The 26,291-nt window shown below is 46.2% G+C and overlaps 1 protein-coding gene across 4 annotated transcripts in view; it reads left to right on the forward strand.

Moving 5' to 3' along the window:
* The window catches only part of CTIF (cap binding complex dependent translation initiation factor), a 148,448-nt gene that overhangs the window by 37,926 nt on the left and 84,231 nt on the right, over window positions 1-26,291 (forward strand). For 3 of the 4 annotated variants that reach the window (XM_071425839.1, XM_071425838.1, XM_071425840.1), the window contains 4 exons: window positions 4,473-4,595; window positions 8,541-8,614; window positions 9,454-9,558; window positions 13,399-13,474. In XM_071425839.1, coding sequence (XP_071281940.1) covers window positions 4,473-4,595; window positions 8,541-8,614; window positions 9,454-9,558; window positions 13,399-13,474 — 378 coding nt within the window. The remainder of the gene's footprint in view (window positions 1-4,472; window positions 4,596-8,540; window positions 8,615-9,453; window positions 9,559-13,398; window positions 13,475-26,291) is intronic. The other variant, XM_071425841.1, reaches the window with a different exon arrangement.

Genomic DNA, 26,291 nt, shown 5'->3' on the forward strand with positions numbered 1-26,291 from the left:
AGGGCCATTCTGAGAGCCCTCAGTCTTCCTCCTCTTCATCCTTGTGTGTAAGTGAGCTATCTAGCACATCCTTGGCTAGCATGGCTCTTCCAGTGTTGTCCAAAAAACACAACCACACAGGCTTGGTCCTTTCCCAGGTAGTCCAGAAAGATCATGTAAGCTTAACTTCCTAATTCCAAGTCCATCAGGTCCTTTGGTCCTGTGTTATGACACAAGTATAGATAAAACCTTACTTTCCCTGTTGGCAAAAGATCTCAAAGTGATGTATGGTGTCCCTTCTGCAGATTGGAGAGGGCTGGGGAAGGTGGACATAGACCTGGGAAGGGAAGGAACAGAACCAAAGGGTTGGGGGTTCTGCATCACATTTTCGTAACAGTTTCTAATGTTCTTATGTAATACTTTGAGGAGAAAGAAGCTAGAAAGTTTACTCTACTAAGATATTTAGAGTAATCTTATGGTTGGGTTTTTGTTTTGTTTTTTTTTTAAGGTGTATTTTGAGTTATTAAAATAATTAGGCCTTTGGTTTTCCTTATTAAAATTGGAGTGGTTTTTCTGGAGTAGGTCTAGGGAGGTACTTGGAGTGCAGTGCAAAAATTCTGCATAACAGGAAGATTTGGCAGCAGCACAAATTGGGTGTGTGAAAATCTCCACTGCAGAAAAACCTCAAAAAGGGCCTTTTACACAGAACCTGTTTTCTGATCTGACCAGGAGTAAGATCAAAGTTGAGGAACCATTTGAAGGACACCCCACAACTTGATCTAGGGATCTCCTGGTGCAGATGTGAGACCTTTGGCATGCTGGGGGATATCTCAGAGGTTTTTGGGGTCCGCAGAACTCTGAGTATTCCTGTTATTTTACCTCTGGCCTACCCAAGGATGCTGTACATTGAATATTGAAATTTTTACATACAATTGAACATGAATCTCATCCAGAATCCACTGATATCTTCAGGACACTTGTAACTTGTGCTGCTGCCAGGGTTGATCTGCATCTCTACCAGCACAGCCCACTTCACCCATACTTATCTTCACTGAGAGCAGCCACGTAGGTGATCACTGTGTTTCCATTTATGGCTTCTGCACTGGGGAAACTTATCTTCTTTTTCTGCAAATAGGATTTTCAAACTTGCACTGAAGCAGCAGAAAATATTAACTCTTGGGCTGGCAAAGGCAGCAGGATTAATTAGTTCATGCCTCAAAGAGCTCACTGCAAAGGTGAAAATTGCAGTGTAAGTGAAACATACGATTATTGCTAATTAAAATGCAAATGTTAGATTTGACAGCTAGTTTCCAAAGGAGGGCTGCTGGCAATGTGCATGAGCCTGACAGTTCCTGAGAAGGTGCAGAGCTTGGCCAGAAGGATTGGCATGGTTTTGAGCAGCTTCTGGGAATCAGTCTCAGAAGGGATAGTGTTTTCCTTCCCAGTCCCAAATTGTGGCTCAGAGGTCCCATCTCCTGCTGGTGAGTGTAGACCAGAAATGGTAGGTGGAGGAGCTCAAATAAGATCTGTGAGCCAGAGCTCAAAGACTGTTTGGGGAGCTGAGAGAGGCTGGGAGATCCTTGGTTTTTTAAGGGCACGGCAGAGTAATGGGGAATTGGGTCAACAGGAGGCAAGGAGTGGAGAGCTTTGTGCCATTACAGCTGTTTCTTCAGTGTTTATCTCCTTTGGCAGCCAATTCTGTTCCTGCAGCATGGTGGGTGCGTTTAGCAGGAGCTGTGTGTGGAACATGGACAGAATGGAGGAAAAGCAGTGCCGTGTGTCACCAGTGCCAAGCTGTGGCTTTCTGCTGGACTCCAGCTGCCTCTGGAGTCTGGGAATAGGTTTTTATGGGCTTTGCAGTGATGCTGGTGAAGGGGTTTTGCTGCTTGGGTGTTTTTTTAAAGAACAGTCATCACCTGCATGCTCTCACGCACTCTTTGAGCATCACCCATGAGGTTGGTGCGAGCAGCCCAGTTCCCACACTAAGTCTGCAGAGAGGGTCCATTTTAGTATGAAAGAGCTTTACTGCAGGACACAAAGCCATCAGAAGTGTGTGGGATTGTTTCTGGGGGTCATATTTTCATTCTGGAGATTTCAATCCCCTTCAGTAAGGTACCAGTAAAAAGTTGTTTATCTGTGGAAATTAGTCAGAAATTTGAGGGAAACACTGAGCTTGGCTGTGCTGGTGAGTTTGAACATGAGTGTATTCAGGCAGTTCTCAATTTGAACCATTTGCATCTTCAGCAGATGTTTCAACTGTTTTTAGTGTAGCAATTTTATTTAAAAAAACAATTTGGTTTTCAATATTAATATCAGTGCTTGATAAATGTGAGGAAGGTAAACAGGGCGAAAGCCCCAGGCCATGAGTTAGAGCCAGGAGACAAGCTGGTTTATTAAACTCACCTGTGATTGTGATCTAATGGTAACTTTGTGCTGTATCCAGTGGCTTTTCTTGGTGGACATTGATGCATGGTGATACCAATATTCTTGTTTCTCACAATAGCTGCATTTCTGGAATTTGCAACATCTTGGATTGTCTGTAGAAAACCACTCTTAAAAGATGGATCTACCGAATATAAATCAACAGTTTTTATTTTCAGAGTGTCTTTCAGTGTGCATGTGCTGACCTGCAGCATTTGGCACAGAAATCTTATGTGTGTGTGTGAACAAGATGTTCACTGTGTAGGATACAATTAATCCTTCAAACATCAACCATGAGGGTGTATTTCTCCCAACCACCTTTTCAGCTGGTGCACGTATTTCCCATGTCAAAGGAGGTATTTCTCACTTCTCAGGATGCCTACAAGGTTGGCTGTTCTCCAGGCCTTCCTGAAGCGACCTGCCTGACATCCACCACGTTTTTTATCCCTTCATGCCAATTGAACAACTCCTTTTGTGCCATTTGGTATTTCTCAGCTATTGGGAGATTTGGGTCAGGGTGTGGTAAGAAGGGAAGAAGAAGGTGCTGTAACTGTCAGTGGAAATAACCACATTCCAATTTCATTTATCTACAACTTGAAAACCAGATAATTGCCTCTTTTTAAGTCAACACCACAATGTATTTAAACTTGCTTTGAAGCTTACTGGGATGTAGGGTGCAGAATGTCCAGCTGGAGCGATGCAGAAACCAGCACTGGAGTGTTTTGCTTCCAATTCCTTGTGTTGGGTGAACATGTCCATGTTTCATGTGCATCCAGGTCCATGCTGGACCACCAGGTAGCATCACCCTAGGTAGTTCAGGTTCTGCTGTGCAATTGTCTTCCTGCCTCATCCAAGTCAGGTGGCAGTGGTGGAGCTGGGACCTGGTCTGTGCCCTGAAGTTAGTGGCCTGGACTTGGCTGTTGTGTTCAAAAGCAGTTTGAGTGGTGAATCCTTTTGGCTTTGAAGGCTGAGGTGGCCCTGCCCTTGCCTTAGCCCATGGCAGTGTCTGCAGGACCTCATGTAGCCCCATGAGAACATCTGAGACATGAGAAACCCTCTTGAAGCTGTCACCTCTCACACCAGCCCTAAAACACAGGCTTCCCTTTGTATTTCCCAGATTTTCAGAGTACTTGGAAGAGTTGAATATTCTGCACTTGGTGGTATCATGGGGTTTTAATAATTTTAGGTCACTTCAGAAGTCTTTCCCAAGTCTCTGAGCAAAGCTTTTGGAGCAATTGCCATGACAATATCCACCTTTCTCCCTAGAGACCTTGTGGGGTGTTTGGGTAGAGCTGGTCAGGTAAGTTATTCTGGTTTTCAAATGAGTCATTATGCCTTGAGAGCTGAACAAGAAACCTGCAGTTTGCTTGACAGCACAACAAGTGAGAGAATAAAGGAGAACATCAGCCACAGCTCCTTAAGAGACAAAAATAGTTATTTGTGTAATGAGTCTCCTGGTGAACTACAAGAGTCCTCCACCATGTGAATAACTGGACTCCAACAGTGGGCTGAGCAGTGGGAAAACTGACTGAGAAGTTTATTTGGGCCTGGGAGGGGAATGGAATGGAATGGAATGGAATGGAATGGAATGGAATGGAATGGAATGGAATGGAATGGAATGGGATATTTCAGCTGGGAGGTACCAACCATTATCCAGTCCAACTGCATACTCAGTTCAGGGCTGGCCAAAAGTTAAAGCATGTTATTAAAGATATTGTCCAAATGCCCTTCAGCAGCTTTAGAGGATGTGGGGTTGATGAATACCCACAGTTAATACTCATGAAGATAGAGAAGGTAAGTGTTATTTTTCCCCATGCATACACTAGAGCACTAAAGCCAAATCTTATCCTCATCAGAGCCTCCCACAGTGTCATCCCTTTGCAGTCTGTAAATAGAACATGTCAAAGGAGTCAGAGGAAGCCCCACAATCAGGATGCTGGTCACGGGCATGGTTTTGTAGGTGCAGGCACAGTGGCCTGGGAGCTGGAGCTGTCCTTTCCATCAGGTCGGTGGTTTTGGAGTGTGTGGGATGGAGTGGCCCTTGACTAAAGCAACCTGTTTGTTGTTTTCAGGAAGAGTGGGATCACAGCAGCAGTGGGAGCACAGGATCCCAGCCGGGGTCGAGCTCCAGGCAGGGCTCTGGATCCAGGTCTGGCAGCCACAGGAGAAGCAGCCAGTTCAGGCAATCAGCCAAGGTATACCTGGTGGTGAGGTGCTGAAGCTGTGTCCCGTGCTTGCTGCTTCTTGGAGGCATCCCCCTCACGACCTGTTTGTGGTGTGTGTCACACGAGGTGTGGGTGCATGTCAGCTGGGAAGGACACTGCAAAGACCTGTTTAATTCACTCATGCTGTGTGACCCACTGAGGTGTGCTGATTGCCTTAGCTTTGGGAAAGAAGTCCCTAGTCAGCTGGTTAAGTGCAAAGGAAATCAGGGATTTTTTCTGTATTTGAAGTCTTGGTGTATTTCAGTTTTGAGAAATCAAGAGATGTCTGTAATTATTTGCTGGCAGGTCTTCAATAGAAGTTGAAAGATGAGTGGGCAGCACATAGATGGTCTTAAATGGTGACCTTAAGTCCAGCTGCTTTCTGTGTGAGCTGTCTGCAGGGCTATATGGGAAGTTACCTTCCTACCCTGCAAAAGACTCTAAGAATTAACTTTTTGTATGGTTTTAGGTCCATCCTTGAACTGAGACAAGGGACCATTCCTGTTAGTTTCAGTCAGCCTATGTCCTGTCTTCTCTTGGAGTTGCTCACCTTTATGCACACAGGAGAGCAAGCTGTGCCAGAAATGGATGGCAGACTCTGACACTCTCAGGTTGGGAGCCAGTGGTAAAGTCCTGGTCCATTCATCCATTTCATCCCCCTGAAGATCTTAAGGAAATAGCTTTTCTTCTGAGTCATGCTGTGGTGGGAGAGGACCCACAGAACCAGGTTATATCTGGAAAGTGATGGTCCTTTCTGGTGGGAATGAGACTCAACATATCCTTACCTCTTTGAGCAGGAATGTCTTCCTGAAAATTTCTATATTTTTGTCTGTATTTTTCATATGAAAACTTGCAGTTTTCAACAAGGAAACCCTGAATTTTCAGATAGTTCAGTATCTATCTCATCTTTTTTTATTTTCTACCAAAGTGCAGCCAGGGGTTGTAGGCAGCTGAGAAGGAGGAAAAGTGGGGGAAGCTCCTCAAGCTCAGAACTGAAAAATGCTTAAGTAATACATGGCACAGGATAATCCCTGAATTTATAGCAGCGACCCAGGTGGCCACTTGGTGTTGTTCTGTGTGCAGTGATGATTTAACCTGGTTGCAGTTGTGCAGCAAAGGGCATGATTTCCTATTTGTTTTCTGGAGAATGGAAATGAGGAGCAGCGAGAGGTGGGACGCTGAGCTGGGCTTTGTAAAGCTGCTGTGTGCATGCAAATGCTGACTTTGTGGGGAATTTGCTGAAGCTGCATGCATGGTAAACAGCCAGAGTCCACGTGGGCCTGTCCCTGTTTGTGTGGGCAGCTCCAGGGGCTGGGCAGCAGTGGATGGAGGTCATTTCTGCTCACAGGGGCAGGAGGACAGAGGTTGTGGATGTGCAATTAAACCAGATTGTGTGCAGGATCTGCTTTACTGGATGTCTCATCTCTCAGAGTACTGGTGTTACTCGTGAAAGCGTCTCTCTCAATTATCATTCTGAGTGAATTAATTAATTTTCAGCTGTACTAACTCCTTCTCAGTGAAAAAGATTATCTAAAGCTGAGGGTTGGGTCACTGGGAGCTTCATGTTAAAATTGCTGATGGTTATAATTGCAGTCCTGGGGGGACTGACAGCAAGTCACTGCTTTTCTTAAATACATGCCATTTTTAATCTTTTTTTATACCTGGATTTGAGAATTGGCTTTTTGAAGTCTTATTATTAAGTCTTGGCATTGTGCTGTGAGCATTTTAGTAAGCTCCCTGCAGCCCAGGGCTGCAAGGCTGCTGCTCCCTGTCCTGTGAGCCAACAGAGACTGGTTCTAAAGACAGGTCATAGAAGACCAGAAAGGTGTCCTGAAATGGCCACAGTGACTCAGGACCTAATGACAAGGTGTGTTATCACTGGGCCCTGGCAGCATTTTGTGGAGTCTGGCTGATGCTTGGAGCGTCTCCAAGAGGTTATGGGACATCTTCTAGGAGGACCAGGTCTGGGTGAGAATGTCCAACTGCTGCCTTGGGCCTGCCTGACCTCCTCACCACCTGAAATGGATTTGTCTCTTCTCTGTGTGTCAGCCGTGATAACCTGCACATGTGTGCTTCCTTTACACTGCATTTGAATGCTTGTAAGGATTTAAGAAACTAATTCCTCTCCTTGGTGGGAGAAAATCGTGCTTACATTTGCCTAAAATAAAAAGCTCATCTCCTGTAACTTATCACGGGAGTTATGTATTTCTGGTAATTTGTTTCCGAGCAGAGACATGTCAACTTGCAGATCCCCAGGGGTTAAAATCATAATCCTTAAACCCCTCAGAGGAGACTAAAAAGGGAGCAGTGTGTCTGTGTTTGGAGTTTCGGGTGTTTAAATTGGTTGTGCTGGAAATGACTGCAGAATGTAACCATCTGTTCACTAAGGACATGTGTCCCTGACATTGGTTGGGAAAGTGTTGCTCAATTTGTGAGCAGATTGAGCTCTGGGACTTCATTAAGAAATGGTCACATTTTTTAATGAATTTATAATGTCTTGGTTAATATTAATAATACTTTAAAATGGCGGAAGGTTTATGACGAGGAATCCACCTTCTCTACTATGTATTTTGCCAGAGTGGGACCATTTGGACTGAGTTGCTTAAATAATCTGAATATGTGCAAGATTGTGAGTAATCTGAATAAGAAATGTTAAGGGGAAAATTGGTTAATATGGGCTCCTTATGTGTGTGCAATGCATTCAATCCATCCAGACTGAGTCAAGTCTTGATTTCTTGAATGGCAAAATCCAACCTGCTTTACTTCACCTGTAAAGGGTGGAGGGGGCAGCCCTCTTTGTGCAGGGAGGGCATGTGAGGGTTGATGACTGTGAAGGGGCTTTGAATAACATATGAGGTCTTTGCTTTAGATGCTCGTGCTTTGGGTTGTCCATTTTGACAAAAGCAGCTGCCTGCACAGGAAAATTCAAGGTGTTTCACAGCTGGCTGGAGATTTCTTATAATGCCCATGGGGAAAGGCCCTGGGGGTGCTGGTGCCAGCAGCTGGATGTGAGCCCAGGGTGCCCAGGTGGCCAGTGGCCCCTGGGCTGTGCCAGCCAGGCTGTGACACAGCCCCAGGGCAGGGCCTGTCCCTGTGCCGGCCCTGCTGAGGCACCTCCAGTGCTGGGGACAGCTCTGGGCCCTCAGGACAAGAGAGACCCTGAGGGGCTGGAGCGTGTCCAGGGCAGGGAACGGAGCTGGGAAGGGGCTGGAGCCCCAGGAGAGGCTGAGGGAGCTGGGCAGGGGCTGAGCCTGGAGCAAAGGAGGCTCAGGGGGGCCCTTGTGGCTCTGCACAGCTCCTGACAGGAGGGGACAGCCGGGGGGGTCGGGCTGTGCTCCCAGGGAACAGGGACAGGAGCAGAGGGAACGGCCTCAGGCTGGGCCAGGGCAGGCTCAGGTTGGGCATGAGGAGGAATTTTGTTATAGAAAGGATTGTTAAGCCTTGGAACAGGCTGCCCAGGGCATTGGTGGAGTCCCCATCCCTGGAAGTGTTCAAGGAACACCTGGATATGGCACTCAGTGCTCTGGGCTGGGTGACATGTGGGGATCGGGCACAGGTTGGGCTCAGTCTTGGAGGTCATTTCCAACCTAAATGATCCTGTGATTTTGTGAATCTGAGCCTGGACCTTGGACCTTGGTGGGTCATGGTTGTGGATATGGGGCAGGAAGGCAGGGCTGGAGTCAGAGCTGAGCTTGTGCATTTTCTGCTCCATGTTGTGCACAGCTCTGTGTCCCCGAGGCTGACACTGTCACTCCTTGCCTTCAGGGTGCACTTTTGCAGCAGGTGAGGGGTCTCTGCATTGCATGGATTCACACAGGAGCACAGGATCCCTTGTGCAGAGCCAAGACAGTGCCGTGGCTGGTGGGACAGGCTGTGCCCTGGCCAGGATAGCTCCATGTGCCTCCTGACAAGTAACCACCTTTCCATCTCTCCTAGAATGGCAACAAGGAGAGCAACCTTGACATGCTGGGCACAGACATCTGGGCTGCCAACACCTTTGACTCCTTCAGGTAAGCTGGTTTTAAATTGCTCTAAGACAGAGGTGGACTTTTAGGATGGACCATGCCTTGTCTTAGCCCTCTCTGGTGTGTCCATCCTGCTGGTGCCCAGGCACCAGAGAATACCCTGGTAAGGCTGACATCACTGCTCCTCCTCCTCCCCATCTCCATTTAGCCTGTGGCACCAAGCACAGTCTATTTAAAGCATCCTGTGTGTTTTGGAGAGGCCACTGTATGGGTTTGCAGTTCAAACACCTGAAACCAGTACCAGTATAATTATTTATAGTCACCCCAGAACTGCACAGGCAAGACTTGAATCAGCTCTGAGCTGCTGCTCTGGCATTTTACTCTCCCCTTAGTTGGAGGTGCCATTATGTGTTGGCTTCTTAACTGCTGGGAAGAACTCTTCAGCTGCTGTCTCAGTGAAAGCAATGAAATATCCTTCCTGTCCAGTTTTATGCATAATCTGCATAATCTTGAGTCACTGGAGCAGACAGGTTGTGCAGGACCAGAGAGAACATCATTTCATGGACCTGTTGCAATACCCTCTTGGTACAGAGAGCGAGTATATCTTGCAGGGTGTCTTCTGTATCAAAATTAGAGGCTTAGATAAAGCCCCAAGAGCTCAGCATACCAAAAAAAAAAACAAGAAAAAATGAAAAGAGATGCATCAGTGTGAAGGCTGGAGGCTCACATCCACGTGCTCTGCAGCAGGGAGTGGGGAGTGGTGCTTCCAGAAATGCCAGCTTTCCTTGTCTGCAGGCTCCAATGTACCCTCTGCTCTTCAGCTCAGTGGTATTTAATTAGTAGTGGACTTCCTTTCTCTGTTTTTCCCTGTTTTTCTCTCCTAGTGGTGCAACGTGGGACTTGCAGCCTGAAAAACTAGATTTCACCCAGTTTCACAGAAAGCTGCGAAACACCTCCAAACACCCATTGCCTCACATAGACAGAGAAGGGTGAGTGCTGTGTCTGCAATACTGTGCTCTCCAGGAAGGTCTCTAACTTCTCCCTTGCTCTAGGAACTCTGGCTTGGTGGCACACCTCACACAGAGGACATGGGAAGAAGCACTGGACTATTTAGAGAGTTTGAGAATGCCATGATCAGTCTGTCTGGTTCCTCTGTCTTCCAGTTCTGAGCTGGAGCAGAGTTGTTCTCTGTATTTTTGCATTGCCTGGTAGATCTCAGTGTTAAAATAACTCTGGATCCAAGTCTCCTAGATCCTGGTGTTCTAAATTTAGACATCTCTGGATATTGGAGGAAAGATCCTGGCTTAGTGCTGACCTGGTTACAGTTCCTGTGAATCACACTGTTCTTCCCAGCAAGAGTTCAGGGAAGGAGAGAGCATCAATGTGTTTCATAAAACTGTGAAAACATTCAACAGCTCCCTTTGGTTGTGACAGCCTCCACAGGTTTCCCTGGTATTTCTGGATTCCTTACTGGTTGTTGGTTGGTCAAACCAAGTAAATGTGTGCTCGCACCAAGTGTCTCACTGGCATTGCTTAGATAGGTATCACCATTTCCCTGCAGGTTCTCTGTAGATGGAGAAACCATCACTCCCAGACAGGAGGGTGCAGCCAGGTGGGAGTTGGGCTCTTCTCCCCTGTAACAAATGACAGGATAAGGGTAAAGGCGTCACGTTGCATATGGGGATGTGTAGGTTGGATGTTAGGAGCAGTTTCTTGATGGAAAGCGTTGAGTTGCCATCCCTGGAGAAATTTAAAAACCACGTGGATGTGGCATTTGGGGACATTGGTCAGTTGGCCAATGGGAATGCTTGGACTTGGTGCTCCTAGAGGTCTTTTCCAACCATTACAATTCCATGATTCTACAGATCAGGTTTTCCTCATGCTATCACTCAGAGCATAGAGGAAGGAAAAAATTAGAACAGGTCTAAAAGATGTGGTTGCAGCTGATGTTCCATCACTGCCATCTTGTTTGCAGGGGTGGAAATCTTCTCTTGGAGACATTTTTCCACTGATAATTTGGTTTTGCCAAAGTACTGGCCTGTGCCATATGCCTGGTCTGCACATCTCTTGTTTAGAAGACAAGTTTAGAATTGTTATTAGAACAGTTGATTGGAAACAATTAGAAACATCCATCCAGGCCAGAAATCCCATACCACCCAGGCTCAGCATCTGCAGTAGGCTCCTGTACCATGCAGGGACAGGAAGACTCAGACAACCTTTTTTTCTGCTCTGTAAGTAAGGTATACTAGGTTTATAAAGAGCAGTTTTCAGAACATTTGGAACAACATAACACTAAATTTCTAAGTCACAAAGTCTCTCAGTCAAGTTCAATCCCGTTTTTTCAGATCAGTTTGAAAAAATGAGATGAAGGGGCCCTCTATAAAATAAGATATAATGTGCTTCTTCTGTAAAAGAAGATACAATATGCTCCATGGTTGATGGCACTTGCCAGGCAATCCTGTCAGTGACAGCTGCTGTGTGTAGGGAGGATGGAGCAGGGTTGGTGTTGTGTTTTTCCTCTGATTCCTGATGTATTGAGAATGCCCACATTGCAAACAGGTAGAGGAGGCAGTGTAAAGGTGAGATATTTAATCACTCCTAAATATTGCAGCTGTTGAGGTGGAGTAAAAATTAGTGCATATGCAAAAAAGTTAAGCAGATGCTATCAGCACAAAACAGTGCATGTTCCAAAATGCATGCCATGTAAGTAACCTGGCTAGGACAGAAGAAGCACAAAGAAAGACGAAATTGTTCTTATTTTTTTTTTATTTCTAAAGCTGACTGTAATGTGCATTCATCAGCTCTCCATGGTGAATCTGTGCCGAGATTCAGCTTGCTGAGCCTCCATGAATCTCCACCTGCTAGCTAGGCATTTTCCCCTCTTGCTTGAATAGGAAGCTTTTTTTTAAAAATTTAGCTGTGCAGTGAAAAAAATAATAGGGAAAAAAAAAGGACTGTGCTGTTCAGTGTGTGTTTTCAACACTAAAAGAACCATTTTATTCCTCAGTCTGATCAGTTGCCCAAGGCTGGCCATGGAGTTGCATCTAGTTGTGTGACCTCAAGTGACTTTTGGTTGGGTGAAGCATTTTCCTCCAGGGAGACACCTGCTTTCATTGGGAGATGCTGTTTGGTGGCATGCTGAATAATCACAAGTGGAACAGTTAAGAAAAAGCAGGGAGCTGTACTGTGTTTCTGACCTGAATTCATCTGTCTTTAATTTCCAGTGCTAGCTCTTGCTCTGCTTGTACTCTTCCAGATCAAACATCCTTTTGTAGCTGGTATTTTCTCTTCATTCCAGGTATCTCCCAAGCACATGTGTCACTTGAGTTTTTCAGGTACTCTAAGGAATTTCCCTGTGGCCTCTCTGAAACGCGACTTTGCCAGCGCTGCCTGTGGTCCTGTAGCTGGGGCTCAGCCATGCTGTCTCCAGAGGAAAGCTGCCTTCTTCCCCCTAATCCCTTCCTCCTCTTCATCCCCTGCCTTTTTGCCACAGTTCAGCATCAGAAATTCGGCCTGGGACTGTCCCCACCCTTTTCAGATGACCTTTTCCTACAGTACACTTGTGTTTGTCACCTGCAGCTGGCATTGTTTGTTCCCAGATATGTGGCATGATTTTTCTCGTCTATATAAATACATATATATAAATATTTTTTTAGATGTGTGTTTCTGTATGTGTATGCACACTATATTTTTACCTTTTTAAGTCAAAGTCAGTATTTCATCTATAATGGAAAGTCAATTGTTGAACACCTCTGATTTCCAATAAATACAGAATCACAGAATGGTTTGGGTTGGAAGGGATCTTCAAGATCACTTAGTCCAGCCCCCCTGCCATGGTCAGAGGTGCCTTTTACTAAACCAGGGTGCTCAAGTTGATTAAGGTTAATTAAATTGCTTCCCTTTGGTTTGCTGGATTTTGAGCCTGGTACTTCAGCATGTGCCATTTTTCTCAATTTTTTCTCCCATTTTCTCTAATCCAAAATCTGCTTTTCTCTGACTTCTAGGCACTGATTACCTGGGTCTGCTGCTACCAAAGTCTCTACTGTATCTTATTTAACATTATCTTGCTTCTAACTGACAAAAAAAAAAGTATTTTATCATTCTTGCATAATAAAGAAAGATCATCTCTGTTGTTTGTGAACATAGAAGGATGATAATTGTTGACCATTTCTTTCTTTATCTGTATCATCACAAACTCTTTGCACCCAACTAGTAATTATCTTTGGATTGTTTTTCTCATTTCTTGTTCCAAGAAAGTCCTTCAGCTGCCACTTCTATGTATGGTGTGTGAGTGCTTGACTTCTCATCCCAACTTCTTTGTCTTTCAAATTGTCTGTTTATATTTATATTGATTGCTGTTTCCTGTCTGAGGTGTGTGTTTGCTGATTTTCAACACCTTTCTCATCAGGGGAGCTGGAGCTCCCGTGGAGACCAGCAAATGAGCAGCACTTCAAAGGAAACGTTTTTCATTACTCTCTTTGTGCTCTCATTTCTGCTGTCCAGGTGGGGCTGTGCTTTCAGTTTTGCTTGGTCTGGGCTCAGGACTGCCTTTGGTTTTCTCACTGCTGCTACTACCAAAAGTGTTTGCAAGCTGTGGCAGATGGTGCAGGTGGAGAGGACTGAGCAAAGCATTTAATTTTGTATTAACAGCTTTACGCCTGCGTGGGAGTGTTTTGGAGGCACAGCACACTTGCTCCGGAGAGAGCCTCTTTGTTTCCATGAGAGGCCTTTGCAGCAACAACTGATATTCCCCTTGTGCTGTAATAGAAAATTAACTGTGTCTCCAACGAGTTTTCACGTGCTTTTGTTTTGTTTTCCTCTTGCCACAGGCTTGGAAAGGGGAAATACGAGGATGGTGACAGCATCAACCTGAACGACATAGAGAAAGTCCTTCCAGTGTGGCAGGTAGGTGATGAGGACACCTGCCCCTGCCATGGTGGGGACCAGCAGCAGAGCCTTCCCTGCCTACTGTTCCCTTAGGAAACCCTCCTCAGGACTGGGAGAGCTCCTGGGCTGTGGTCCCTTAGGGGTTGGGATGGAGATTTGTGGCTGTGGTTTCAGGTGTTGGTGCTGGGCAAGGGCAATTACCATGCAGACTTTGTTAGGAGGTGATACACTGAGGGCAGTATATACCTATATATGTATACATGTGGATGTACACAGGGCTCATATGTTGAAGAAAAGGAGATTCTGAAAAGCATCAACCCCTCCTGACAGCTCCAAAATAGATTGCTGCCAGAAAGCCAGCAGTGCCTGTGTGCTGACCCAGGTATTGCCCCTTTGGAGCAGTGCCCATGTTTATATGCAGAGGTAATCCATGTGTGTGTTCTCTCCAGCCTGTTCTTTCCCCAGATCTCTCTTTGCAGTTTTGGCAGTTCTGGTTAAATGACCTCTGATGTGTGGATGTTTTGGAATAGCAGGATGAAACCCTGCAGTTCAGAAGAGAGGCTGAAAAAGTCAATTTGTCAGCATCATACAGTCTTCCATTTTACAGAGCCCTAGTCCTCAAAGGAGCTGAGTTCCCTAAGCTAGGCAAGTTTCAGAGGATGCTCACTGTGTTTTTTCTGAAACCTCTTTGCCTCCAGAGGCAAGGATGAAAACATCTCATGTGCTGTGGTAGTGTTACCCTTTTCTAGTGCTGAGCCAAGAGCTCACCAAGTGTGGGAATTTTGAATGAATTAGAGGTGGGACCTCTGAGTTCGTTTAGATGGTGTGATTTTGTTTTTAATCTTTTACATAGACAGGAAGGCTGAGTTTGGCTCACATCTTCACTGCATGGTTCAGAAGGTCACAAGACCTCTAGTTACAAGACCTTTTAAGGATTTATTAACTAACAAACAGTAAGCTGCCAACAAGGATATTTATGTTATTGACCTAACCCTTAAATATTTTGTCTTATGGACCTGTGCTGCAGTGTGAGCTTTCTTAGCCAATCATGTTGTGATAAACAAATCTACAGCACAGCATTCTAAACTCCTTGTTCACCTCTGTAACTACTTTTATTTTTTCTATATCTTAAATTCTAAAGCTCTAAACTTTCTTCTACTTAGCTTAATATGTGTCTGCCTTAAACTATAAATCTACATTCTTGCTTTTCGTACTTAAGCCTTTTCCAAGGTCTCAAATCAAATCTTGTGTTTAATTCTAAGCTTTGGCTTATAGGCCCAAAGTTCTGAGAATTCCTCGCATTTCGGATTCCAACGGCCAGGCTTCTTGTTCACCTCTCTAACTACTTTTATTTTTTCTATATCTTAAACTCTAAAACTCTAAACTTTCTTCTACTTAGCTTAGCCTATGTCTACCTTAAACTATAAATCTACATTCTCGCTTTTAGCTCTTAAGTCTGGGAGCCTTTTCCAAGGTCTCAAATCAAATCTTGTGTTTATCTCTTTTCATTCTAAGCTTTGGTTTACTGCCCCGAAGTTCTGAGAATTCCTCGCATTTCGGATTCCAACGGCCAGGCTTCTTGCTCACACATCATGTGAGGAAGAGCTTTGCTCATCCTGCAGACCATGTGACAATCTGCCTTACTGTTTCTTTTGGGTGAACTGTTTGGCACTGAGTCCATGAAGGAGTGGAGAAGGGCAGCTGACTTTGGCAGGGAGGAGCACTGCCTGCAGCTGCTTCCTGCTCAGTCTCTTCCATGTTTGGTATGTCTGGACTTTAGGTCACAGGGAAAAAACATCAGGTTCAGCTGATACAAACCCCATTAATACTGCAAAATAAGGTTAGTTTCCCTGGGGAATAATTGGAAATGAAGAATCAAACTGTCTTTGGTGCGAGGAGCTGATTACCTTCAAGAGGATTTTAATCAACAGCTGTTAAATAAGCCAGGTCCTCCTGGTCTGGCTATCATTTCATCATGTCCTAAGAGTATATTGAATACAATGAATTCATTCCAATATATGCCTTAATATCTGGCTTAATTATTAGTGTGACATCTCTAAGCTGGAAGATCTAGTGGGAATGCTGGATTTGATGTTTTGTTTGTGCCTCAGGCAGACTCGTGCAGTGCTGCATTGCTTTGCAGACATGCTTACCTTGGCATGTACAGGCAGTCATATGTTTCTGTGGGAGCTAGGACCCAGGTGGCTCTGGGTGAGGGTTGATCTTGTTCAACATGGACAAGTGAAATACTTGCAGACAGCTGGCTTAATCCTGACATATCATTGTTAACTGGATTTGAATGCAGCCGTGCAATGCTGACAGTGATTTTACTGCTCCTCATCCCTTGTTTTAAATGGCTCTGTGGAGCAGTGGAGGGGGGGGCATAAGGGAAGATATTCCTTTCTCTGAGCCTCTGAAAGGAAAATCCTTCACCCCCGTGGGGTTGTTACATTCATGGGTGTTGCACCCTGAGGAAAAGAGGCTTTTCAGGTTGGTGATATATAAACTCCTGTTCTGTCTGTGTTTGAGAGCTCATGGGTTGCTTGCAGCAGGCATGCACAGATGGAGGGGCCAGCATCCTCCAGCTCCTCTGGGGTAGTCTGAGCATCCTCCAGAGTGACTGAACCAGTCCAAGCACCCTCCAGCACAACTGGGGTGCTCCAAGCATCCTCCAGCACAATTCAGATGGAAGTGTTTAGCTGCTGGGTGTTCTTCAGCAGCCATGGAAAGGTTAAAAGCACCATGTTTGAGAAAGATAGGGAGACTTGCTTACAGGCTGCTTGGAGATTTGTGTGCCTTTGGTGTTGAAGTGTGATAGACATAGGACATGAATCTTGAACTAATCTCCAGTGTACATCCAGGGCTGTATGGGTGTCTACAGAGAGATGCAGAGATGTCGCTAATTAAGCAGAATATTGTGGTTGTCTAGGGGTTGAGCAGACTATTCTGGATATCTGGGTGTTAATATCCCCCTATTCATGAGTTTTTCTGCTGAAATCTATCAATAGTATTTTAATAAAATATTGCGGGGAAAGCCTATGACTATTTGGCAATTAAAAGATGGAAAAATAAACAAAGCAAAATAAGCTACCTTTCCCCACATCCTCTTCTTTTGTTTGGAATTCGTGCATCCCAGTCCTCGGGGATGCTCTCACAGCATGGTGTGCTCTGCCATCTCGTGGACATGCACAGGCTTCACAACTCCTTCACCACAACTCGTAATTTGAAGCTTTCTCTTGGCCCATACTTTCAAAATCCATCTGAGCTGCTTGTTTTTACTGGTGAATAGGTTTTTATTTTTGAAAGCTTCATGACCAGGAGCTCATGAGGTCATTGCCTTGGCTCAGCTCATAAGCCATAACCTCTTCATCTCTCCTTACTCATAGGAGTCTGCAGTAGGATTTGGGCACTAATTCACCAAAGTGCTGCCAAAAATTACTCTTTTGAAGGTAAGTGTTCTCCATTCATAAGATCTGCTTTTTACTGCACACCAGGGAGCATCTGCTGCATAGGGAGGCACAGCTCAGATGCAGAAAGAGTCTTTATCATCCTCTCCATTTCCACATCAGCTGTTCTGTTGAAGGAGACCACATAACCACCTTGGCATCATGAAGACGTCACAGGGAGGGCTGACTCAATGCCTTTTGCTTTTGCTCCCTTTGGCAAGCACTTGGGAAGTTGTTCAGGCTTGGATGTGTCACATGCAAAGTGCTCTGGTCCCATATTTAGTCTTCAGAGTCCTTGGCAAGCAAGCCCTTGGCAAAATGTACATTTTTACCAGAGAAAATAACCCAAGAGGTCGTGTTCTGCAAAATCATAGGATCATGGAATCCTATGCAAATCCTATCCTATACAAATCTTGGGTTGGAAGGGAGCTTAAGGCTCATCCCCTTCCAACACCTTCCACTCTCCCAGGTTGCTCCAAGCCCTGTCCTGGACACTTCCAGGGTTGGGGCAGTCACAGCTTTTCTGAGCAAGATCCAGCCTGCTCCTTCCTGTGGAACTGCTGCAACTCACAAAGGACACAGGAGGCTGCATGTCACAGGGCTGTGCTGTAAATGCTGCTAGACACAAGCAGAGAGTTTTGGGACATGTCCCAGGTGGTTTCTGGACTTGTGTATTGCAGAGTTTGACTTTCAATTTGCTGAACTCGTGACTTTGGGATGGGCTTGTCCTCCTTTGAATGCTGGGAATGTGCCTTCACTGCTCAGCTGCTCCTTGCCTTGTGTTTTAGGAGGTAGAAATGTGGCACTCCAGAAAGGCATATTGGGCTTTATTGTTGTAGTGAGATAAACTTGGAAGATGGCATTGATATAATTTGGTTTGGCATCTTACTGCCTTCAGCTCATCTACTTCCGTTTCCTTACTGATTCTTGACCCTTTTTGTCATATGCTTGCAGTTACAATAAACTGCTTGTTTCTCTTCTGGCTGCAGTCGTCATCCAGCTTCCTTGTTGGAAGAGAAACAAGGGAGAAGCTCCTTAGGAGAAAGGCAGCCTCTAAGTTGTTCACATTCCTCTTAACACCATTGCGTTCCTGGTTTTGTCCAAACAGGATTAGAAGCACCAGGATTCCTGATCCGGTTTGTAGCTCAGTCTATAGGTGCTTAGGCAAACACATTTGTTATTTAAACTCTTCCTTTTCACACATGCCTGTGTTTGAAAGCAAAAGCAAGCAAGCTGCAGGTTCTTCCTTGATGCTGTGCTGCTTCTCTCCTGGTGCTGGTTTAAACCACCTGGATTGAGGGACCCACAGGCAGCTTTGCCCATTTTCCTTGGGACCTCTTCTCACTGACAAGTATTTTCAAGTCAGACCTTACAGTTCAGTGTGGAGATCATGTGAGTAAAGGTGGGACCTGTGCATGGGCTGGTCACTTGGGGTTCCTGCCCCAGGTGAGGCATGGACATGCTGGGACATGGATTGTTGCACCTCAGTGTAGAGGTCTAGGAGGGGCTGGATGATTCCCACCTGAGGTACCCATGTTCCTTCCCTGTCAGCTCTGTAGGGTGCAGAGACAGACCGGTTCTCATGTGGGTTTGGTCAGATATGGAAGGCTCCTAAAGAGAGATAAGCCAACCCAGGTGTCCAGGGGGAGAGGATAGGTTATGGGCAAGCCCCTCTGCTGTTGCTCTGCAAGCAAGGAGGGGAGATTGGTGTCCAGCACTGTTGTGAGGGCTTGTTCCTGGACCCTGCAGATCACTGATCCTTCCAGGGAGGTGCTAGCAGGAGAACAGGTCTCTTTGGTGCCCTCAGACCAGTCTTTGGTGGTGTGGTGTTATTCACTATCACCATATGGAGCTCTCACCTGGCCACCTCCTCTTGTCTGCTCCTTCTACACTGCAAGGCTTGGCAGTTCTCATTTCTCCCAGCATGTTAGGCAACCCTAGAGGTTGCTCCTCTTTCACAGCTCATGGCAATGTGGCCCTTTTCTAGCAGGCAGTTCTGTGCTGGTGGATCTGGGGTGGGCTGATCCCTCTGCCTGGCATCCCCTCCCACTGGGAGTGGCCTGGTCCGTGTGGAGTGTGCCCCTTGTGCTCTGTGTCCCTGCTGTCACTCACAGGGTCTAACCCTGATGTTCTTTATGTGTCCACCACGTATGAAAAGGTTGGGGTGCCTCCCTAGGAGCCCCAACATGGGGGATTACTTCTCCCTGCCTCCACTTCCTGCTGGAATCTGCTCAGAGTGTGTGGGCACAGCACTGCCTTCAGAGAAGGTTTCTTGCCTGACAAGCCCATATCCCAAGGGTCTTTCCAATACAGTAACAGCTAAAACCACTGTGGAAAGTCCCTGTCAAAGAGCCAAGACTTACTTGACTACAGGTCACAATGTATTGGGAGTCAGAGCTCTGCTCCTGAGTAAAAAGCTTTTGATTTGCCATGGCTTCCAGCGAGGCACAGCTTTTCTGAGGCCCTTTTTGGTTGCATTTAACCCAGCTGACAGTGACCATCACGTGGGCAGAGAGGGCAAACTGCTGTGGTCACTTATAGCCCCTCCAGCATCACTCCCATGCCAGAGTTAAGGCCACCATTGCCAAGGAAGACAGACAAGGCCATGGAGATCTCCAGAGCACTGGAGAGGTCCTGGAGCAAGGCTGTGACTGTCCCATAGAGGTCATCACCTCCCTGGTTCCCATGGACCTGGGCTCTGTTGGCAGAGCACAGTCCCTATGATCCCTGAAGGTTACAAACCCTGAAGGTTTTATCATACTTGCAGGAAGGGTTAGATCTTCTGGTGGGTTTTTCAGATTATGGTGGTCTTTCATACCACAGAATCAGAGAAACATTGAAGTTGGAAAAGACCCATAAGATCACTGAGTCCAGCCATTCTCCCAGCACTGTCAAGGCCACCACTGACCCATGTTCTCAAGTGCCACATCTACATGGCATTTAAATCCCTCCAGGGACTGGGAATAGGAATTCCACTACTGCCCTGGGCAGCCTGTGCCAAGGTCTGACAGCCCTTTCCATTAAGAAACTTTTCCTAATATCCAATTTCCTAATACCACAGCCTTATTTTGAAAAAGCCCAATAGCCTTATTCAGTGCATAAACAAAATACTGGAGAAATGGCCAGGAACTTTGATGTTTCCATTATTATTTTATTATTATCATTATTATTTTTATCATTATCATTATTATTACAATTGTTGTTGTTATTGTTGTCGTTACTGTTATCATTATTATGGCTCAGAGCAAGTTCCTGATTGTGGAAAATGATACAGGCTCTCTCTTCTCACGGCTGGTGTTGCTCTTCTGGCTGTCAGGCAGATGTTGCAGTGCTGGCTCACAATTCCTGGGGGTGTCTTCCCAACCTGGTGGGCACAGAGATCCTGTTCTCTAGTGGCTCCTGGTGCTGCTACTGGTCAGCTGGCCAGAATTAGGGCCAGGCCGCTGTGCTTGCCATGATAGGAGGCATTGGGATGTTCTCCCACCCCAGCTGGATTGACTGGTCAGGGGTTTGGGTTTGGCATGAGCAGGGAGGGAAGATGGGAGGGAGGGACAGGGAGGGACAAGGGTGGTTAATGCAGCAGCTCTGATGTTTGGCAGTATTTGGTGGCCGAGGGGACCGGGCTGGTGGCCGAGGGGAGCCTTGCAGCACTAGAGGGCACTGCGGCCTCGCTGCATGGCCCTGGAACGCTGCTCTGGGCAGAGGAAATGAGGCTTCTCCAAAGGCTTTTTCCAAGCAGAAACCCCACTCTGCAGTGTCTCTCACCCTCCTGTGCCAGGGCACGCTGCTCTTCATCCAGATGTGTCCACCTCGGGCTCAGAGTGCATGTCCAACCTGGGGAAACACGCAGGTGTTTCTCTGCACCTGGGGCTGAATTTGGGTGAGCTGCATTTTGGCTCTGAGCAGAATGAGGTCAAAACCGAAGGTGTGTGTGACCCCCTCAGCTACTAAAGCCCTGAAGGGAGCTGATTCTTAGAGGTTAAACATGAGAGTCATGTTTCCTCTCATGACTCCCTGGAAATCCCACGTTTGCCCACACAATCCTCAACTCCATGTATCTCCCACGGGATGCTCCAGCAGGGCTCAGTCTGGCATGGTGCTCCTCACACCAGAGCAGTTCCAGATGTGCTGAGGGGTTCTCCCTTTCTCTGGAGGTGCTGCTGCCCTGTCAGGGGTGGGATGTTCTCCTGAACACCCATATTTCCACCTGTCCCTGTCCCCCACCTACCTTGTTGTACCCACCCCAAGTTAAGGACATGCCAGCCTCAGGAGGAGGGAGATGGGCACCATGGGTTGCCCACTGCAGGACTGTCTCTATTCCTTGGACCCCAGTTTGCCAGCCACTGGTTTGTACCACAAAATAAGATTAATAATGGGATGTGGGTGGCTTTGCAGCTTTTCCTCAGGCTGAGATGACAGAGGGGTGGACACAAAGAGATGCTGGGACTAGGATGTTGAACTTACCAATAGGAAGGGTTGGGTTTTGGGTTCATGACCAGGGACCACAAAGAAGTAGGAATATGGAAGAGCTGTTCCTGGGAGGATGATGAACAAAGAAAGATGCTCTGTTTTACTTTGAAGGAGTCCAGAAGTTTTAGTCCTGTGAACTGCAGTTTTCTGGGGAATTAACTGGTTTGGGCAAGGGGAATTGTGCTGGGGTATAAATAACAGCTCAATAGGCATTTCAGGCTCAAAAATGTCATCACATTATGCTCTGGCTTAAACACACCAGGGAGCTACTTGGATTTTTCCCAGCTTTACAGCTGACTTCCCTTTTAGAAAGGTTTGCTTTTTTGCAGCTATATAATATCCAAAGCAAACCTGTTTTGGTTTTTTCTCAGTCATTTCTATAGACTCCAAAACACAGCCTTTAAATCCTGCCAGAATTTTAACTTCTCAATAATGTTACATTTTTTTCTCAGGGGATTCATTAGAAAACTGAGAGGGTTTTTGCTGCACTCCCTTGAATTTGCTGAATATTTTCCTGCAACGTGGAAGTAATGTGGAGGAATGATTAAAGTTTTAAAACATTATTAAAAGTAGCTAAGAAAAAAAAAATCCAGATTCCTGAAGATCCCAAGTAAAAACTCAATGTCGCCTTGGTCAAGCAACTATTTCTGCTGGCTTGGCTATTTCCACATCCTAATCCCCTTCCCTGCTCTCTGTAAAAGAGATGAATTTTTAATAAAATGAAGGGAAGGAAGGAATTTTCTCTCAAAAAAAAAAAAAAAGTAGGCATACCAGAGGACCAGAGAAGGGAGACGTGCATACATCCCCGTTGTCAGAGGGACCTGGAGAGCCTAGAAACACCTCGCTCTCTAAAAATCCTGCTAATGGGGGATGTCCTTGTCCCTGGTCCGACAAAATAGGAGTTTAATGTTTCCTGTCACATTTATAAATTTTTTCTTAACCAGAAGATGCTCCCCCACCCTTTTCTGCTGCCTTTCCTCTGATGTTGTGGGAATAGAAAGCAATACAATAAATGAGACCAGAAGTTCTTAAAATGCGAATTTCCTGCCCGGAGGCAGCAGGTAAGTGAATCCCATTCAGCTTGGAGAGAGGTATATATAGCTATGGGTGTAAATATAGGTATTTAGTGGTAGGGTAAGTGTTTATTGCAATGCAGGGTGGTTTGGTCAAAGATTGTCATTTAAGTGGGAAATTTATTGCTGCACACGACGCCTGGATGTCTCTTCCACGGGGAAAATAAAGACTGTTTATGAAGGGATTAAATGGTGCCCTCACTGTGGTAGCAAGTGAGGTAGCAGACCAAGTTCTGTAACCCAGAGGTCCTTTTAGTCCTGCATTTGTATTGTCCCTCATTTTATTATTTTAGAATAACTTCTGGTGGTTGGTTTTTTTCAAGATCATGAAATGGTTTGGGTTGGAAGGGACCTTAAAGATTGTATTGTTCCAATTCCTCTGCCTCGGGCAGGGACAACTTCCACTAGACCAGTTTCCTCAGAGACCCATCCAGCTTGGCCTTGGGACACTTCCAGGGATACTCCATTAACTTCCCTGCTGGCTCTGGAAATGGCCAAATGTACACATGCTGGCATGGTCAGTGAGAGAAAACTCTTTGGCCTCCTCAAAGTGCCTTTGCTGGATGGTGGGCTTGATTGATTGCATTTGGGCTAACAGGAATTGTGGGCAGAATGTGGTCTCCACAGCTTTGGCCACACAACACTGCCCCTGTGTCCATGTCTCCCAGGGCTATGCCTCTTTATCCTTCTCCTGTTCCTCCTGTTGTGGAGAAACTCCTCATAGTTAGCTTGCTTTCTTTTTCATTCTTCTTTTTTTTTTATTTTATTTTTTTTAGTAATTCTTGTAATGTATGAGCAGAGAAACCACTGGAGAATGATAAAGCTTCATTTCTTCCTGCTTTTGTGACCCACTTCATTATTTCGTTTCTTATTGTATATTCTTCTGAGGTGCCCTCTCCAAACGGAAAGAAAATATGTGAGGTTATAGGAGCTGTTTGTTTCCTTTGGCTGGGAAAAATAAGACTTTGGCTGGACAAAATAAGCAGGTATCACAGAAGATGTGGATTGCTTCTGCTGGTTAGTTCTGGGGAAGGGACTGCTGATATTTGCTCCATCGTGCATCTGTGAGCAATGACATTTCCTAAAGTCTTTGGGCTATGTATGTGCCTTCAGCTGGCCAGCCTTCCCCTTGGTGCTCTGCATAATAAAATGTAAAAATACATATTCCTTAAGTTCAGGTTGCTGCACATTTTCTAGATGAGAATGAGAATATTTGGGGTCAGTAGTTACATGTACATGGTTTGGAGGAGCAGCAGGAGAGATGAGGCACCTGTCTTGTTGTTCCATGATTGTTCCACAGCAATAATCCAGACCAAAGGCAGTTTTTAAGATTCAAGTGTGAAACACAGATTATTCCTTGTAATTCAAAGAAAAACATGAGTTCAGGATGAGTCCAGGTTTCCAGCATGAGTCCAGGTTTCCAGCCTGATGGCACCATCCCACTGCTGCTGCTGGACTCCCTGGCCCTGCTCCAGCCATTGGGCCTGTCATTAATGAAAGTTTGGTTTTCCAACGTTTTCTTCTTGTTTGGGTTGTTCTCATCCCTCTTGCCCATGGAGCTTGTTCAGCCCTGCATCCAGGATCTCCCAGCTGCTTGGCAGGAGGGTGTTGTAGGGGAGAGTTAGTCTGTTCTCTCTCTGTAGCGAGCAACAGGACAAGAGGAAACAGCCTCAAGTTGCACCAGGGGAGGTTTAGTTGGATATTAGGGAAAAAATTCTTAATGGAAAGGGTTGTTAAACAAGGAAATGGGTTCACCAGTGCAGTGGTAGAGTCCCTGTCCCTGGAGGGATTTAAAAGCCGTGTGGATGTGGCATCTGGAGACATGGGTTAGTGGTGGGCTGGACAATGCTGGGGAAATGGTGGGGCTTGATGATCTTAGAGAGGTCTTTACCAACCTAAATGGTTCTATAATTGTATGAGTCTGTCTCTGGTGTGCTGGGAGACATCAGGGATGAAGAAGCTTCAGGATTGCCTGAGGTTGTAACAACCAACTCAGCCTGAAGGTTATGGAGAGCATGGGGACTAGGCAGGTGGCTGTGGATGGTGGCTCCTAGGTACCACCAACATGCCAAAAGATCATCTCCTTGCATGCAGATCTTGATCTGGATGCTCGGTGGTGTGATTTGATACCTGGATTGTTGTGATAAGGTTTCCAGTGGTGCTTTATTTTGCTGTCAGAGCAAAGCCAGCCCCGTGTGCCTCAGTGCTTTGGGAGGCGGCGCAGTCCCTGCGCTCCCTGAGCCAGCAGTGTCCCGGCACAACAGGTCACCACCCCGATAAGCACAGAGTCAGGCTCACACTGAAACGGTATTTCAGCCAGAAAGAGAAAAGGGGGTAAAAAAGGTACCCTGATCATCAGTATGTGAGTGGACACTTCGTGTCGTGCGATCACAATATCGGTTTTCTATTTTATATTTTTTATGGTTGGCTTAACAATTAAAAGCCTACATTGCACTTTGGTTTTTCCAGTCTGCTGCATCGTGTGACCCCGGTGACTCCGAGCTAAGCCTCGTTATATAATGGCGGGGTGTTTTTTTGGAAAACCTCCATTTAATCCTTTCAGAGCAGAATTTGCTGTTTTTGTTTTCTTTCATATCGTCGTCTTGTTTCCCCCCTCCGCCTACCCCTTCCCTGGCGGGCGCACGCTGGAGGCGTCAGTCTGGGAGCAGGGTCCTTTCTTCCCTTTTTTCTTTCTTTTTTTTTTTTCAAATCTGCAGAGAAAGGAAAAAAAAAAAGGTTTATTTTCGTTTGCTTGGGTTACAGCGCCTTTCCCCTCCGTCGGGGGGAAGGACTACGTGATGTGCAGCAGGTATTTTGTGAATGGAGCACAACCCTATGACTCCCCGTCGCTTGACCGAAGGGGGAGGCAGGGGAAGGAGAAAGAAAAAAAAAAATAATAAAAACCACCACCCAGTGACTCCATCTGACTCGTTTTGGCTGGAAAACTTTTTCAGCGCCGTGGTTCTTAAGCCAGGAGGAAGCTTTCTTCTGGCCCAAGAACAATAAAGGGGTCAGGAGCCTGATCCTCCCTCCTACACCCTCTTCCTTCCATTGTGAGGGGTCTGTGCAAATATCCCAGGCTGTTTCTGCTGGGGCCTGAGGGACCTGAGCCACACATGTGACATTAAAGAGAGACTCCGCGAACTCAGTAATCCTGTGAAAAGGAAAAAAAAAGAAGAAAGAGAAAACAAAATTAAATCTCAGAGGAGATCTATTTCTGGTGCAGTGTTACGCCTGGAGAAGTTACCAATGGGTGTTTCTCATGGTGGGGGGAAATCCGTCCCCTTACCCTGCCTAGGTGCCCCTTCCATGCCACAGCAGCATCTTCCCCACTTGCTCAACATGTGGCCCAATCCACACCCAGGGAATGTGAGCCCTCATGTCCCACCAGCCCTGCACCTCCTCCATTTCTTGGCTTGTCCAAGAGAGGGAATTTCTGCTGCTCCCATAGCGCAGGTGCAAGGCCTGTGTGCTGCAGGTGTGCAGTCTCCAGCAGGGATGAAGGAGGCCCAGCTGCTTGACATGTTTTGGGTGTTCCAGGGATTCACCACCTGGCAGCACTCGGTTTTTCAAGCCAGCACTTTCAATGACTTTCTCCTCAGATGTATATCAAAAACCATGTAGGTCTGAGCCAGCAAACCCTAGGGTAACAGGTCTTCAGGAAGTGCTGTGGGGCCACACCAGTGTGCCCAGCAGTCCTGTCTGTCATGAAGGGACATCCTGCATCTCTCCGGGAAGGAGGTCGTACACTGGTCAGAGGGCTGCGAAGGTTTCTGTGATATTTCTTGCGAATCCAGAGCAGTCACAAAACTTACTGCCCATGCTAGGTTTTGCCACCATGAATAG

This window comes from Agelaius tricolor, unplaced genomic scaffold (genome assembly GCF_023055355.1).
Source record: "Agelaius tricolor isolate 1412-34295 unplaced genomic scaffold, bAgeTri1.0.p SCAF_4, whole genome shotgun sequence".
Lineage (NCBI taxonomy): Eukaryota > Metazoa > Chordata > Aves > Passeriformes > Icteridae > Agelaius > Agelaius tricolor.